Source organism: Colletes latitarsis, chromosome 11 (assembly GCF_051014445.1).
Source record: "Colletes latitarsis isolate SP2378_abdomen chromosome 11, iyColLati1, whole genome shotgun sequence".
Lineage (NCBI taxonomy): Eukaryota > Metazoa > Arthropoda > Insecta > Hymenoptera > Colletidae > Colletes > Colletes latitarsis.
Window position 1 is genome coordinate 23802853 of NC_135144.1, and position 13660 is coordinate 23816512.

The window sequence follows — 13660 nt, forward strand, 5'->3', positions numbered from 1 at the left end:
TTAACGGTAATCTAGGTAATCTCGTACTTACCGTGCAGCACGCTCGATTCCACTCTTCATTCAGAGTGAATGGAAAATCCATCGTTGGGTGTACGTTGATCGCAAAGAAAACCGTACAATTTTCAAATAACTTTCCCCTTCGAAGCAAAACACGTATCGTGTAATATTGCGTGATACACGACTTATCCATAGACCAAAGAAAACGTTCCCGAGGTTCTGTTCGTGCCGTGTATCCTACTTTCGATGCAAGGACTCGCCCCGGATACGAGTATCCCAAAAAGAAAAGAAAATTACGATTCGGTATCCGCATTGCTGAGAAACGCGTGGAAAATCGGGTTACGAAACACGTCTGGTTACGCTGCGAATATGGTTTATTGTTGTTACAACTATAAGAGCGCACCGTCGCCGGTGCGCAACGATACAATTATTGCGTGAACGTACGTAATAATAGAGCGTAAATAAGTAATAATAATTAATAATTATTATAATGACTGGTGTTAAATTAATAATTACTCTGTTAGTCGGGTTTCCACGTGTACGAAATGAAACGCGCGAGACGAGACAGCGATCGCCAACGCGGCTCGGAAACACGGACGCAGGCTACGACAAAGAACAGAGAAAAATTGGGAAGGAAGATCGGTTGATTGTCGGTCTACTTCGTCGAATTTCTCCGGGTCCGAGTATACACATCGAATTTTGACTAGCACTGAGTTTGACAAATGTTCCGCCTTCGTCGTTGATCGAAGCGGAAACGCGAAGGTCCCGGCAACCGATCTTACCTCGCGAAACCGAGAATAAGACGAAAATAATAAAACAGCTGGGAATCCTCCCGCGGCACGGTATTGTCGTAATTACACGTGTAACATTCTTTCGTAATAATTGACTGCTTATCGTCGTCCAGGACGCAAGGGACGCTCCTTCGTCGGGTACGTAAACGAAGGACCTCCCGCTCGCGAGGACGAATAATGGCAAGAACCTACGGGTTAGGGGGGATCATCAAAAGGAAATGACGCGTGTGATGTTTCGTTTCGATACGTTACTCCTCTTCGAGTATCGTTTACTTGTTTCGTCTCGTCGACACCCTCGAATCGAATCGATTCTACCTGTCGTTCACCAAACAACGCCACCGTTTGCCATTCTTCGGGCTCCTTTCGATCAGAGAACGAAAACGTCGTTCCCTTTCCCCAAGGCGTTATCTTACTTTCTGTTTGTTTATTTACAGTTATTTATAACGTCACCAACCTCGATTCGAATACATACTCTTCTCGGGCTGCGATACCGTAGGTCGGATCCGCGACGTAACATTTTCATCGATAAACATTACTCGAGAGTCCCAAGTATAACGTGATATATATAACATGCATGGATTCAACTATCGTTCGCGCCGCGGCGTGATTTTTACTTTATCCATATTTTTCATCTTTTTTTTTTTTCTTTTTCTGTTTTTAGCTTGCTTTCGTTCGATCGAGACACGCGACGCGGAACCACTGTTCGTGGCCGATGCTCGTCAACTACGGCTACCAGCTATCGATACGTTCGCGTAATAGTTTCGCGCTCGTGGCCAAGCACAACGTTGCGTTCCGTGATTTAGACGTCGTTTGGAACCGTATCGTTCGAGCCACGACTTCTGATCGCGAGAACTTCCGCCGTGGGAAAGTATCGTAAAAGCGAGATCGTTCGTAACGTTCGATCGAGCTCGAACAGCATCGTCGTACCGTGTCGCGAGCGCCGTTTATATTACTCTACTAATTGCTAAGATAATTACCAACAGTAACGATCATCGTTAACAACGTTCACTTTTCAAGCGTACGATCACCGACGCGAAGGATGGAATCGAGTTCCGGTTCAACCCCTATCGGATAAGTGCTACTTGTAACTGTTTAGAACACGTTCATGCCCTACTGACTCGACTCTACGTTTCACGAGATGCATGAAGACTTATTACGAAAGTCAGCTAGCGTCGATTTCGAACCGTAAAAATTTTTTCGACGTGACCCTCTGTCGCGGGAGTACATCGAGAGCTTCTTCGTCACGACGTTCGAGCCGTTTATATATTTCTCGTCGAGAAATCGTTTTCGTTTTGTTAATATTAATTCTTTTTTTTTTTTTTTATCGATGTATCAGTCGTCTGAGCTCGAGGATGAAACACTTATGCGAGAATCTCAGAGACTCGATGAAACGTGGTGATTTTTAGACGATGTTTGCCTTGGACACGGAGTTCCCCATCATGACTTTGTTGACAAAATTCACGATGGCCGTCGCGGGCTGTTCCGGTTCCAGTTCCGCGAACACGTGACACTGATTGTCCGACTTGTGGGCTGGTTTTCTCGCCACGAACCCGAAGCAGCGACTGGAAAAAATACAGTCAAGTAACATTGGGCTGAAAACGTCGACAGATTGCAACGCGAACCTCGACTTTTACAACTTTGTCTTATGAAAAGGAGTTGCGAGTGAAAAGATTTAAGAAATACTAATTTAGGTAACAGATCTGTATCCCCAAAAAAGTGACACTGTTAAACTAGACAATGATTCACACTTACAAAATCAAACAAGGAATAAGAAGAGGGTATTCGATAGTTCGAAATACACGTTTACCGCAAAAGGTGAAATCTTTCGCATTCATGGTTCTGGTATAAGAAGGATGACATAAGATTATGGCACAGAAAGTTGTACAAAAGCGAGGATCGTTTGGTTGTCTTTGCACTGACGCAAGAAATTTCGAGGGATTACTTACTGAGCACTGACAGGTCGTCCGGTTTCTTCGCTGGCGAAATCCCAAATGCGATCTTCTGTGTCCAATCCACAGTAACTGATGTTGTTCGTTGGATAGTGTCTACGGAAGAAAAGCTTTCGTGCGTTGTCCGTAAGTGTTATTCCCTGCGAGGACACTTTAAAATGAACTATGGTCGCGGCGGGCAATGGTTTCTGTTCGAACATGGTTGTGACGGCCTTCTTGATGGCCTGAGGCCCGGTCAGCGACTCCGTGTCCATGGTGAAAAGATATAAAACGTTGCACGCTGAAAATAATTACCAATACAATTAAAAATAGTCGACAGTAAGTACTTATACAGCGTGTAGATAGATTTCCCTTAAGGGCACTCTGGTCCAGAAGAGAATTTTTCAAATAATCATCAAAGATTAACAACGTGTCATTTTAAATCTACCACCTATTAGTTTACGATGTAAATAGGAAATATATGTATAGCAAAGACGAAAGGAGACAATCTTCAGTTTCCACTGTCTTAGAACAGTCTAAAAACGCGCATTAAAAATACTAAAAACTTTAGACGCGTGCAGTTTCGAAACTACTAATGTTTTATTTATAAACGAGCCATCGTTGGAAGCGGTAAACCTTCCCCTTTAAAGTGGCTTTTGGTTTTTGTCGATCCGACTTCCCGTTTTCGAGATATCGTAATTTATGTAAAGGGGTAATTTTTCAATTCCCACTATCTCTTCGTCCGTCGCGTGTACAATAGCCTATTCACGCGCATTAAAAATACTAAAAACTTTAGACGCGTGCAGTTTCGAAACTACTAATGTTTTATTTATAAACGAGCCATCGTTGGAAGCGGTAAACCTTCCCCTTTAAGGTGGTTTTTGGTTTTTGTCGATCCGACTTCCCGTTTCCGAGATATCGCAATTTATGTAAAAGGGTATTTTTCTTAATTTGACTATCGCTGTCTTCGTCTGACGCGTCGCGTCGGACCTCCTTGTCGCGCGTGAGTCGAGACAGTCACGTGACCAGGAAGCGTAGTATTTCCAAGAATTTACTACGCACTGTTTACTATTTTCACGCGCGCGAGTTCATTCGTCTGAATGAAACAAAAAAACGCTCGGACCGTCGTATCTCCGTAACTAGCCACCGCATCGACTTGAAACTAAAATCGCTATATCTCCGGAACTAATAGAGCTATCGACTCGCACAAACGCTCATTTTAAAGGGCATTTCATCCTCTATCCAATGACTATACCAACTACTACATTTTGTGCAATCTTCTATGTTTATTTTGACATTTACTTTGGCGCTGCATACCCAAAGAAGTTCCAGTAATTTCTACTTCTCGTACGAGCAGTGTACGATAAAACTGGACCATAAATTGTTTATTTAATTGAAATTGAATTTAAATTTAAATACAGGATAGTTGCGTAATTATTAGCCAGCACTTTTTCTTAAATAGTTGTTTTCTCTAGAACTAACTACGGTACCGATTTGAAACGAAATTTGTTTTCAAGGGCGTTTTATCTTCTATCCGATGAAAAATGACAAATTTTTTCACATAAAAGCATATCTTACGAATTAACATCAAAACACAACTTTCTATACATATAATGGAAAAATCTGAGTACATTGTCTCGTAAAAGAGAAAAAGAAAGTCACTTAACCGGTCATGGTAAGAATGAGTATACATGAAGTGCCGGTAGCTTTGGTGTTAAAGTAATTTGTCAGGTTTAATAGTGTTTTATTTCGCAAAGAGTGCCTATAAAATAGTCGTCTGGGCCAGTATGTTCCCTGCAAAAAATTGTTAATCGTTTTCCAATCGCTTACCTGCTCCCTGCACGAACCACTGTTGAGCGCTGTTCGCGCCTGGTGAATCGAGGGCTCTGGCCGCGGCTTCCGGTTCCGGCAGCAGCAGCTGGCAAGGTAGAGCCATCGCCATTAGGCTGTGCTGGTAAACCAGCGCCGACAGCGAGCTGAAAACTGGTTCGTTCGCGCAACCCTTTAGCCTGACGCCGCGAGAGGTGGGTTCGATCAAAAAGTGCCTGACCAGTTCGCTCGATGGATCTCTAGGGCTGCTCGGGGCGCCTGGAGGCGGAGTTGCTACCTTTAGAGCGAGCCCGAAGGCTCCTGGGAAGGAGTTGCTGTCCCGGACGACGAACGTCCCTGGCGCTTCATCCTTCAGCATCGAGATTGCTGCGAAATATTAAAATTAACTTTTCTGAAAATACTCAAAGGCAGATATTACTTAGTCTGAATTACTTTAGGCCACGCGTTATTTCATTTAATGTACGAAATGTATAATTTTCCCTTTGTAAAAGTGTAATTTTCCCTTTCGTTTTTTTCTTTTTCCATCGATGGGTGGAATGGTACGTTAATATTTGTTATTTTTTGCAGTCGTGAGAATATATTACGTTAGCAGAATACACACATACACACCTTGCTCCCGAGATATGTTTGGCTTGTACCAGATCCTGCTGGTGTCGCGCACAAATTTAACATTGGCATCGGCTACTTCTTGAGGCTCGGTGTTCGAGTGAACGCTCGACCTTCTCGAACCGTAATACTGGACCTGAGGAGACGACTGACCACCGCTGTTTATGGAGGTGTACGATGCGGCACTCTAAAACCCAATAAAAGTACTTGAAAAAAAGTAATGACAAGCAACTTTCAATGGAGATTTACAGTAATCATACGATACAAAGGTTTCCTACATTTATAGTTTACATTCTTTCAAGATATACGCTATTACAAACAATTGCTGTAGGTTTCTGACGAACATTGATCGATAGTGGAAGGGAGAAGCCCTGTTTTCTTAATTTAACCAGGTTCAAATTGGCAAACATTTTACGAGATTGACGCGAGGATACGTACCTTCGGACTTTGGGCGAATTCAATGTGAGTCGGTGTACCAGGACTGCGCGAGACAGCTTGCGAATGCGACATCGTCGACTCGTTTATCGGAGAAACAGATCGGTCCTTGCTACAAGGAAGTGATCACACGTATCGTTATAAAGTACATTTCGAGCGGGATCGTTTTCCGTGCAGGCAGACGCGCGTGTGTTCGTGTGTTTGTCAAGTGACTCGTGCAAAGTGGTGTACGCCGTGAGAAAACATCGGAAACATGGTACATACAAGAACGTAAGAAAGATCGAACGGTGAACAGGAAGGAGAAAATATTGACACAGAAAACACAGAGAGAAAAGTATGATAGAGCGAATCGCCAATTACAACCGCTTTGTCTAGAAAAAAAAAACGATACCACGTCTCACACGCGCATATGTACACGCACGATTGCCAAGAAAATATTTGTAGTTAAAACACGAACGGTGCAAATATTATTTTAAACGTTAATCAGCGACAATGAATCCTTCGTTGCGGTTAAAGATTTATCGTTGGTATCTTTTTAATAAATTCGATCTATGATGTGAGTTTTCTTTTTCTTTTTTTTATTGTTTCTCGCGTTGATGATGCTTGCAAACTCGCTGCATGATGGTATATGCTTTCTAGGTAGTACACGATGCAAGAAGCACGAGCTTTTGTTAGTTCGACAGGTGCAATACACACACGACGTATCTATACGTGACCTCAGTTCTTTCTTCACATCTTAATAATGCTGCAAACTTGTGCAACTGCATCGACCCATTGCTTAAATTAATTTACAACGATATCTTTTATTTGTTCGAGCCATAAGCTTATAATTAGTTTCTCGGTACGATGCAGTTGCAGTTAAAGTGTACCAATACACACAGTTAGTGGAACGACATTAAACATTCACGGCGCATCCTCGAAATCGACGCGTATCTGTCGCGTCGATCGGTCAACGCCGTCGTTCAGGAAACCAAAATTTTTCAATCTTCCACGCGTTCCAGTGCTCACAATGATATATTACCTATAGTCGAACGACGCCGATTGGTTAGTGAGCGGCCATCGTTTGTTATGCGTTTGTTTAAGTGGCCCGCTTGCCGGGAAACTCAAGCGTCTAGAATCACGAACATCAATCTGCGTCATAATCGTTGCTCCCTCAACAATACTCGGATAAACATATTAGTTTTAATCGCGTGTGTGCGTAAATACATGCAAATTGACTATGGGGGGGGGGGATGAAAAAGACAATCCACTATTATCGGACAGCAGACCAGAAGCAGACATTTTTCGACGAAATTAAAAAATTTCAAATCGTCCTAAAAAAAATATTTTTAGTTGCAAGAGTCGATTACTATCATTTTTGGTCAATAGATATACCCCCGAAATCCCAATCAGTTTCGAGAAAAAAATTCGAGAAGGTGTAGAATTTTTTGACAAAATTAAAAAATTTTAAATCGTTCTAAAAAAATTATTTTTAGCTAAGGGGGTTAATTACAATCATTTTTGGTGAATAGATATACCCCCGAATTCCTACGCAGTTTCGAGAAAAAAAATTCTTTACCGAAAATATAATGTGTGGCTAGAAATGTTTCTGTACATTCACTTTCTGTCCCCTTTCCTCTCGTGTTCGCTACTGTAACCTGTTGGTAATGTTACAGGTGACAGGAAAAAATACATTGAACGTAAGATCTACACGTATACCTCGTCTGTTATATTACTTTCGTTCTGATGTCACTGTCAACGCGTTACTTTATCGCCGGAGTTAAGTGTTTCGAAACTTAAACGTTATCAGCACTAATCGGGGAGTAAAACCCATTAACGATGTCGTATTAAAATGAAGTTTTATTGCCTACCTCTGTGTTGTCGGACTCTTGGGTGGAAGTCCCGTTTCCTTCGAGACTTCTCTTCGTTCTTCGATGTAGATCGTTCGTTCGCTTCCATAGTTCCCGACGTTGTTGTTGTTCCCGGCCGTTTCGACGTGGTTCACGTTGTTGTTATTGTTGTTGTTCACGTTGTAGGTGGTGTTTGACGTGGCATAAGCGCGATCGGAGGCAAACGTCACCGTTGGCGAGGAGTTGTTGACGTACGGCGTTCGAGGGTGAACCGGAAACGCTGGGGTTTGCGGCCTCGATGCATTACCGACCATCGCGCTTCCGGGACTGACGCTCCTCTCGGTCCACGATGACGCAGAGTCATTGTGCGACTGCGAATTTTCAACGAATCTTTATCATCTCGTCTCGCGACGCCGATTCGATCGAAAAATGCTACACGCTTCTAAATCGCTTTGTGCATTCAGCCCAAGCCAGGCGTGCCAAGCATTCTTGGAACATCAATTGAAATTTACAATCCAAAACTTGCGTAAAAATATGCACAAGGAACTTTATTCTACTCTATACCAAAAAATATCGTATTAAAATTTTGTCTTTGAACTTGCAAAAACACTGTTTTAATTTCAAAATGTAAAGTTGACAAGGTGCTTTCCAAACGGAATGGCACGATTTTTTACTTTCCTTTCAACAGAGTATTTTAAGATATTTAAGTTGACGTATAATTTATACGTTCCAACACAACAAACGAGCGAAATCGCAAACATAAATTTTATTTCTCATAGTTTTATATGACTTCGAGGACATACGGTCGAAGGCAAATAAACTTCGAACGTAGAATCGTTGATGCAACCGCGTAGTTCAAACAAGACCTCTTTACGTAGCTATTGAACAGATCACCGGACAAACATTGACATCAGCAACGTCCAGTGTTCATTCAAAATATTATTGAAGCCATCGATCCATCATGGGCTCCTTCAAACTTTTCGGTTGCGTGTTATTAAAGTCAATACCCATGATTTATTAAATTCCTGGTTCCCTGTGCATACGGGGGCGAGAAAAAAAATATTGTGCAAGTCAAACCACTAAGGATTCCCGCGGGAGTGGGGCTCGTCAGCCGGGACAAACCTGGGTGCAATTCTGCCATGCTTTGGGCGACTGGTTAGGGGAGCAATTAGTGGTGATGGCGTTAGCAACGTGGCCACTGGCAGTTGTCGTGGTCGCTGCTGGGCTGATGCTCGCGGGATGATCGTTCGCGGACTTGTTAGTCACAGATGGAGGCGAGCGAACGGGCGAAATTTCAGCCAGTGATTTAATGAGGCTCACGAGACGGTCAGTAGCGATCTGAGAGGTCGATTGCTGATCAACGACAGTCAGCAATCCGGCGTCCACGTGATCGATGGTCCTGTCGTTGTTGGTCATGGTGCAGGTCTGATACTCGACGATTCGGTTTCGCGACTCGGGCCGACAGTTTCGCCCGTAATCTTGACCGACCGTGTGCTTCTGTTCCGCGTGACTGTTGCTGGCCAATTGCTGTTGCTGGTGGCGGTGTTCGCGCAGCAACGCGTCAGCGCGTACGAAACTGTCGCTGCGCGACTCTGGCCGCGGCGGCTGTGGTTTCTCCGCGTTAACGAACGTTGCTTGTTGCTGCATTGCTAATCCTAAAGGTTGCGCGGCTGCTAAGCCTGTGCGAGGGGATGTCGGAGGGCTCTGAAAAGCAAGCCAAGCGCTTCATGCTAGAAGGAGGCGTCTACGTGATTACGCGAGGCCGATTTTCTGCCAGCGATAAAATATTACTCGAACTCGTCCGTTAGTAAATTAATCGCATTAATTTATTTTACATTTATTTACAATCGATGGGCGTGAATCGAGTTATCGAAGACGGAATTCTGTATGATTGATTTGGGAATACAGTCGAACTCGGTTATAACGTAAGTAATTCGTTATATCAGCAACGGAGTGAAATCTGTCTCCCCTCAGTTGGGAGGGATAGAAACGTTCAATTTACGAATCACGTCAGGAGTTCATTTTAAGAATCATTACTGTATTTCTTTTACTTTTTAATAATTTAATAAATGGGAACATTACGAAGACAAATAATGTGCTTCTATGCAATTATAGGTATGTGGGAACCCTAATATTTTATTCTGAATTCTGAAGAAGTAAATTAAAGCTTTCTTTTTTTCTATTGCTTGCAATGGTATTCTTACACCGTATATTTATATAAATTGCAATTAAATACAATTCATCAATCTGTACTTTTTAAACTGCATAATACTAAACGTAATTTCATTTATTCTGTTTACCCATGCTCATTATAACCAAGTATAACTGTAATAAAAAGCAGGATATTTACCTCGAATTTGTACATGATTCTCGTAATAAATAGAACCAAACGGTGGAGGATGATCGTTCGTAAAAAACACACCGAAAGTGTAGGATAAAAGTTTTTCTTACGATGCATTATTTTCGAAAATATCGCCAAGCACGTTCAAAGACGATTTCCTCAAAAACAGAGACTAGGGAAAAATATTACTGTACATTTTCGGTTTGTTTTTTTGTCTCGCAGAATCAGCTGCAGCGATTGGAAGGGAGGCACTAAAAAGGTCTAACAATAAGCTGTACTCCACGAACTAAGGAGCCTATTTCTTGCTATTTAGGATCTAACTGCGGGGCATAACCATAAAATACGGTACCGCAAGAGTTGCTTTTACAGTCGCCATCTATGAGGGACTAAATTGTAGCGTTTGTGCTGCCGCCGTCTCATTGGAGCGGCTTGAAATCGATCGTCCGGTCGTTTCGAATTTATTATTCTTATTATCGATAATTGTTTCAAGCAGTTCGACGCGTTTTAGCCTAACGGGCTGTTTTCCAAGCCGTTCGAGGCAAGTCGATCGTAAATGCACATTGTACGAAACACTTTTTCAAATAGGCAAAAGTGAACGTAAAGATTACACTGGTTTCAGCCCTGACGGTAAAATTTATTTTACGTAAATAATAATGAAATTAATTTACGAAACTTAGCTTTGAAATCTGACATTCATTGATTAATTTAATCGCATCGCGGTCTTTGATAAATACAAATAAGTTTTCAAATTTCAGTTCGATAATTTAGAAACATGCTACCGCGCTTCAAACCATGATAGAATTCAAGGAAGAAAGATCGATTTGTTTGAACGTCGAAAGTGGAAGATTTCCTCTTAGGTTGAATGTGTATCGTGTTCGAAACGATCATAGAACGATCGACTCCAGCGAACCAAGAGCCAGGACTGTTTTTGCTGGCGCGGGAAAAGCACTTACCTGACTGTCGCTGTATTTGCGGCACTCGTAAGCCCGTTTCACGGACATGAAGGGACGTTCGTTCACACTTTCTGCTCGTGGTCGTCCCAGAGTACCGGCTCCGACGGTACCGTTGTACTTCCGGCTGCTCGATCGTTGCGGAAGCAGAGGACTTGCTGGCGCGGAGGTGTATGGAAGCGGTCTCGATTGCATCTAAATTAATTAATATACTAACGTCTTTATCACGCTACACTTTGGAACAGGCATGCCACCCTCTTATTTATTTGTAAATTTTTTATTTTTACTTATGTTTAGTTGTTATACGACCATTTGCTGGCGTTGGTACAACCGGGGAAAATTACTTCCATAATTTTTGGTATTTTTATGAAATAATTATACAGAATGTCTTATGCAAATGGGCGGAACTTTTAAAATTGTTAGGGATAGAAAAAAATGTCAGACGATAAAATTTAATGGTATTATGCAATCTTACGTTTCGTTACTACTCTTATGTATTCTTATGCATCAATGTACTCGCGAAGGGCAACCGCATCCTCTGTTTAAATACAATTGTATAATTTCTCTTGCATAAATCGATTCCTTAAGTCGTTCTGCGTATAAAACTATGGTAATATGATCGTAAAGTGAACAGTCCAGGACGTATATCAACTTCCCCAGTAATGCGTGTACTTTGATACTAGCGAACATGAATAAGGACGTAGAGATAAGAAAACGCTTGAAGGTACGTATTATTTAAAAAATTGATATATGTCGTGAACTGTTTAGTTAACGATCGCATTACCATAATACTACCACATAAAACAATGGATGCAATTGCAATTTACAAGTGCATTAATGCACAAGAATGTGCAAGAGAAATATAAAATATATTGTATTTCTAAAATTTTTGTTCTTCAAATTGCAAATTGCCCCTCGAACAGAAATGAGTTTCACACGCCTGTTTTTGAATGTATGGTTACTAGTAGGGTTCAATGTAATGAACTGTATATACATATACATAATGTTTCAAGAATGGGGGTACAAATAATGCAGAGTAGTAGAACTCACTATGAAAAACAAAAGAGTCTTGATAAACGTATGCTCGAGAATGAATCATTTCTGAATCTTAGAATTTTGTAATTTGTAAGCCAATCTTCATGCAATTATATATAGGTTCTACGTAATACAATACAATGCGTAATGACGTAATACACTTCTTCGGCACTTACCTGTTACTATCGCAATAGCTTTACCCTGGATTTAACGATAACGTCAAATAGCAGTCAATATTTACGATAAGATCAAATCAAGCAAACGAAACTAACCCAGCACGCTACACGCAACATTCAAAATTATCTATACTTAACTAGTTCTACAAAATAGAACTGAATGTTAAGAATGGTTCATTGGCGGGCATATGCACGTTCGCTAAGGCTGTTTCGTTGTTCTCAATGAGTCCTATCAATCTGCGGAGCCTGTACTGAACAGGACGATTGATACAATGTGACCGATGTGTAACGAGACATTACTAATACAGAAATTTTAACACGTATGGTTTTTCTTTCAGTTGAACGTTCGACTATTTTTGGCAAAATTTAATAGGGTAAACGTAATACTTTAGCTACTGTTTAAGAACACTGAATCGAAAAGATCCAGGAGCTTCGAAGACAACGCGATCGATCACTTTCTACGAATCGTCGTGTACGCGAAATTCAACTCGACCCGTTTTTCTCACCTGTCCGCTGACGGAATTCGGTATCCACGCGTCGTCATCGTCATCGAGGACCGCAGAATCGCTCGCGTATCCATCGTGCCTCAACCTCCCCCTCTGCAAGCTCCTCAGCTCCCCGATCACGCGGTTTCCGGTCTCCTGCCGCCACAGCTTCCCCGGATTCCTTTCGTCCCTTCTCGCGGCAAGTTTCAATTGCTGTTGCCTCAGCCACGATAATCTGACGAACACAGCAAGAATCACGGTAAAACTTTTTCACTTTCCGTCCGTTGCAGTCGCGACGAGCCATCTACATTTCGCTTCAACGTGTTCGACCAACAGCTTTTGTTCATCGTCGAAGAAACTACTCGGAAATGAATGATCCGAATTATAAAAGAGATAAAATATAAACTATATACACTAAACGATATTGAAATATTGGCCTCTTTCACACTTCGCTGACACGAAAGGGGACCCCTTCATGTTCATTTTAAGAATCATTGAAACCTTTCTAGAGGGTTGCCTTACTTTAAGTATTTCTTATAATTTTGAGAATTGAAATTTCCCATAAATATGTAAACATCCGTCTAATCGTTACTGCAGAATGGAACGACGATTCCTTGGTTTTTGGGGCAGGGGAGATGCGCGTGATTCTTGGTCACCTGTCGCCTGATAAGCATCGCCGTGTCCGTGGAGCAGATGTTTTCGTCCTGTACGGCTCTCGCTTTCGCGTTCCGTCTAGCGTCCGTACTCGAGTTACTGGCAGATGAAAATACGAGAAGCTACTTTCACAAGGGGTTGGAGAGGGGAAACTAAGACGCGCGAGTCGTGTAACAAAGACTCGTTAGAACAGCAACGAACCGGCCCTGCCACGGTTAGCAGTCGGAAGAGGGCCCAGAATCAGGACCTCCTACCGCGATAGATCCCGAGATAATTGCATCCTGATCGACGAGGTCGCTCCGGGCCGTCGATTCCCAGCCGCGTTTCGCTTTCCACCCTAATAACGAATGGATAGCGAACGGACGCGACATCGTTCCGACCATGATCGCGGCCAGTTCCGCTTACGAGCAACGAAATTTTCTTTCGTTTCTTGCGATTCGTTTCTTTTATTGCTACCAGCGTTTACCTTCTTAACGCGTAGCTTCCAGTTGAGATTTAAAAGGAAAAGTGCAAATGAAAGAGAGAACAAATCGAAAATAAAGAATCGAATTCTTTCGTTCGAGGTGCAATGAGAGCGTAACTTGGACTTTAACGTAAGTAGAA

At 42.2% G+C, this 13660-nt stretch overlaps 1 protein-coding gene across 11 annotated transcripts in view; it reads right to left on the bottom strand.

Moving 5' to 3' along the window:
• Nucleotides 1-353: 353 nt before the first annotated feature.
• The window catches only part of By (focal adhesion protein tensin), a 215089-nt gene continuing 201782 nt past the window's right edge, over nucleotides 354-13660 (bottom strand). For 6 of the 11 annotated variants that reach the window (XM_076777972.1, XM_076777977.1, XM_076777974.1 and 3 more), the window contains 10 exons: nucleotides 12425-12638; nucleotides 10711-10902; nucleotides 8539-9120; nucleotides 7438-7787; nucleotides 6609-6698; nucleotides 5591-5699; nucleotides 5156-5339; nucleotides 4547-4912; nucleotides 2735-3017; nucleotides 354-2350 (listed from right to left, as the gene is read on the bottom strand). In XM_076777972.1, the coding sequence (XP_076634087.1) occupies nucleotides 2191-2350; nucleotides 2735-3017; nucleotides 4547-4912; nucleotides 5156-5339; nucleotides 5591-5699; nucleotides 6609-6698; nucleotides 7438-7787; nucleotides 8539-9120; nucleotides 10711-10902; nucleotides 12425-12638 (2530 nt within the window). In that variant the 3' untranslated portion in view covers nucleotides 354-2190. The remainder of the gene's footprint in view (nucleotides 2351-2734; nucleotides 3018-4546; nucleotides 4913-5155; nucleotides 5340-5590; nucleotides 5700-6608; nucleotides 6699-7437; nucleotides 7788-8538; nucleotides 9121-10710; nucleotides 10903-12424; nucleotides 12639-13660) is intronic. The other 5 variants (XM_076777976.1, XM_076777975.1, XM_076777978.1 and 2 more) reach the window with 4 other exon arrangements.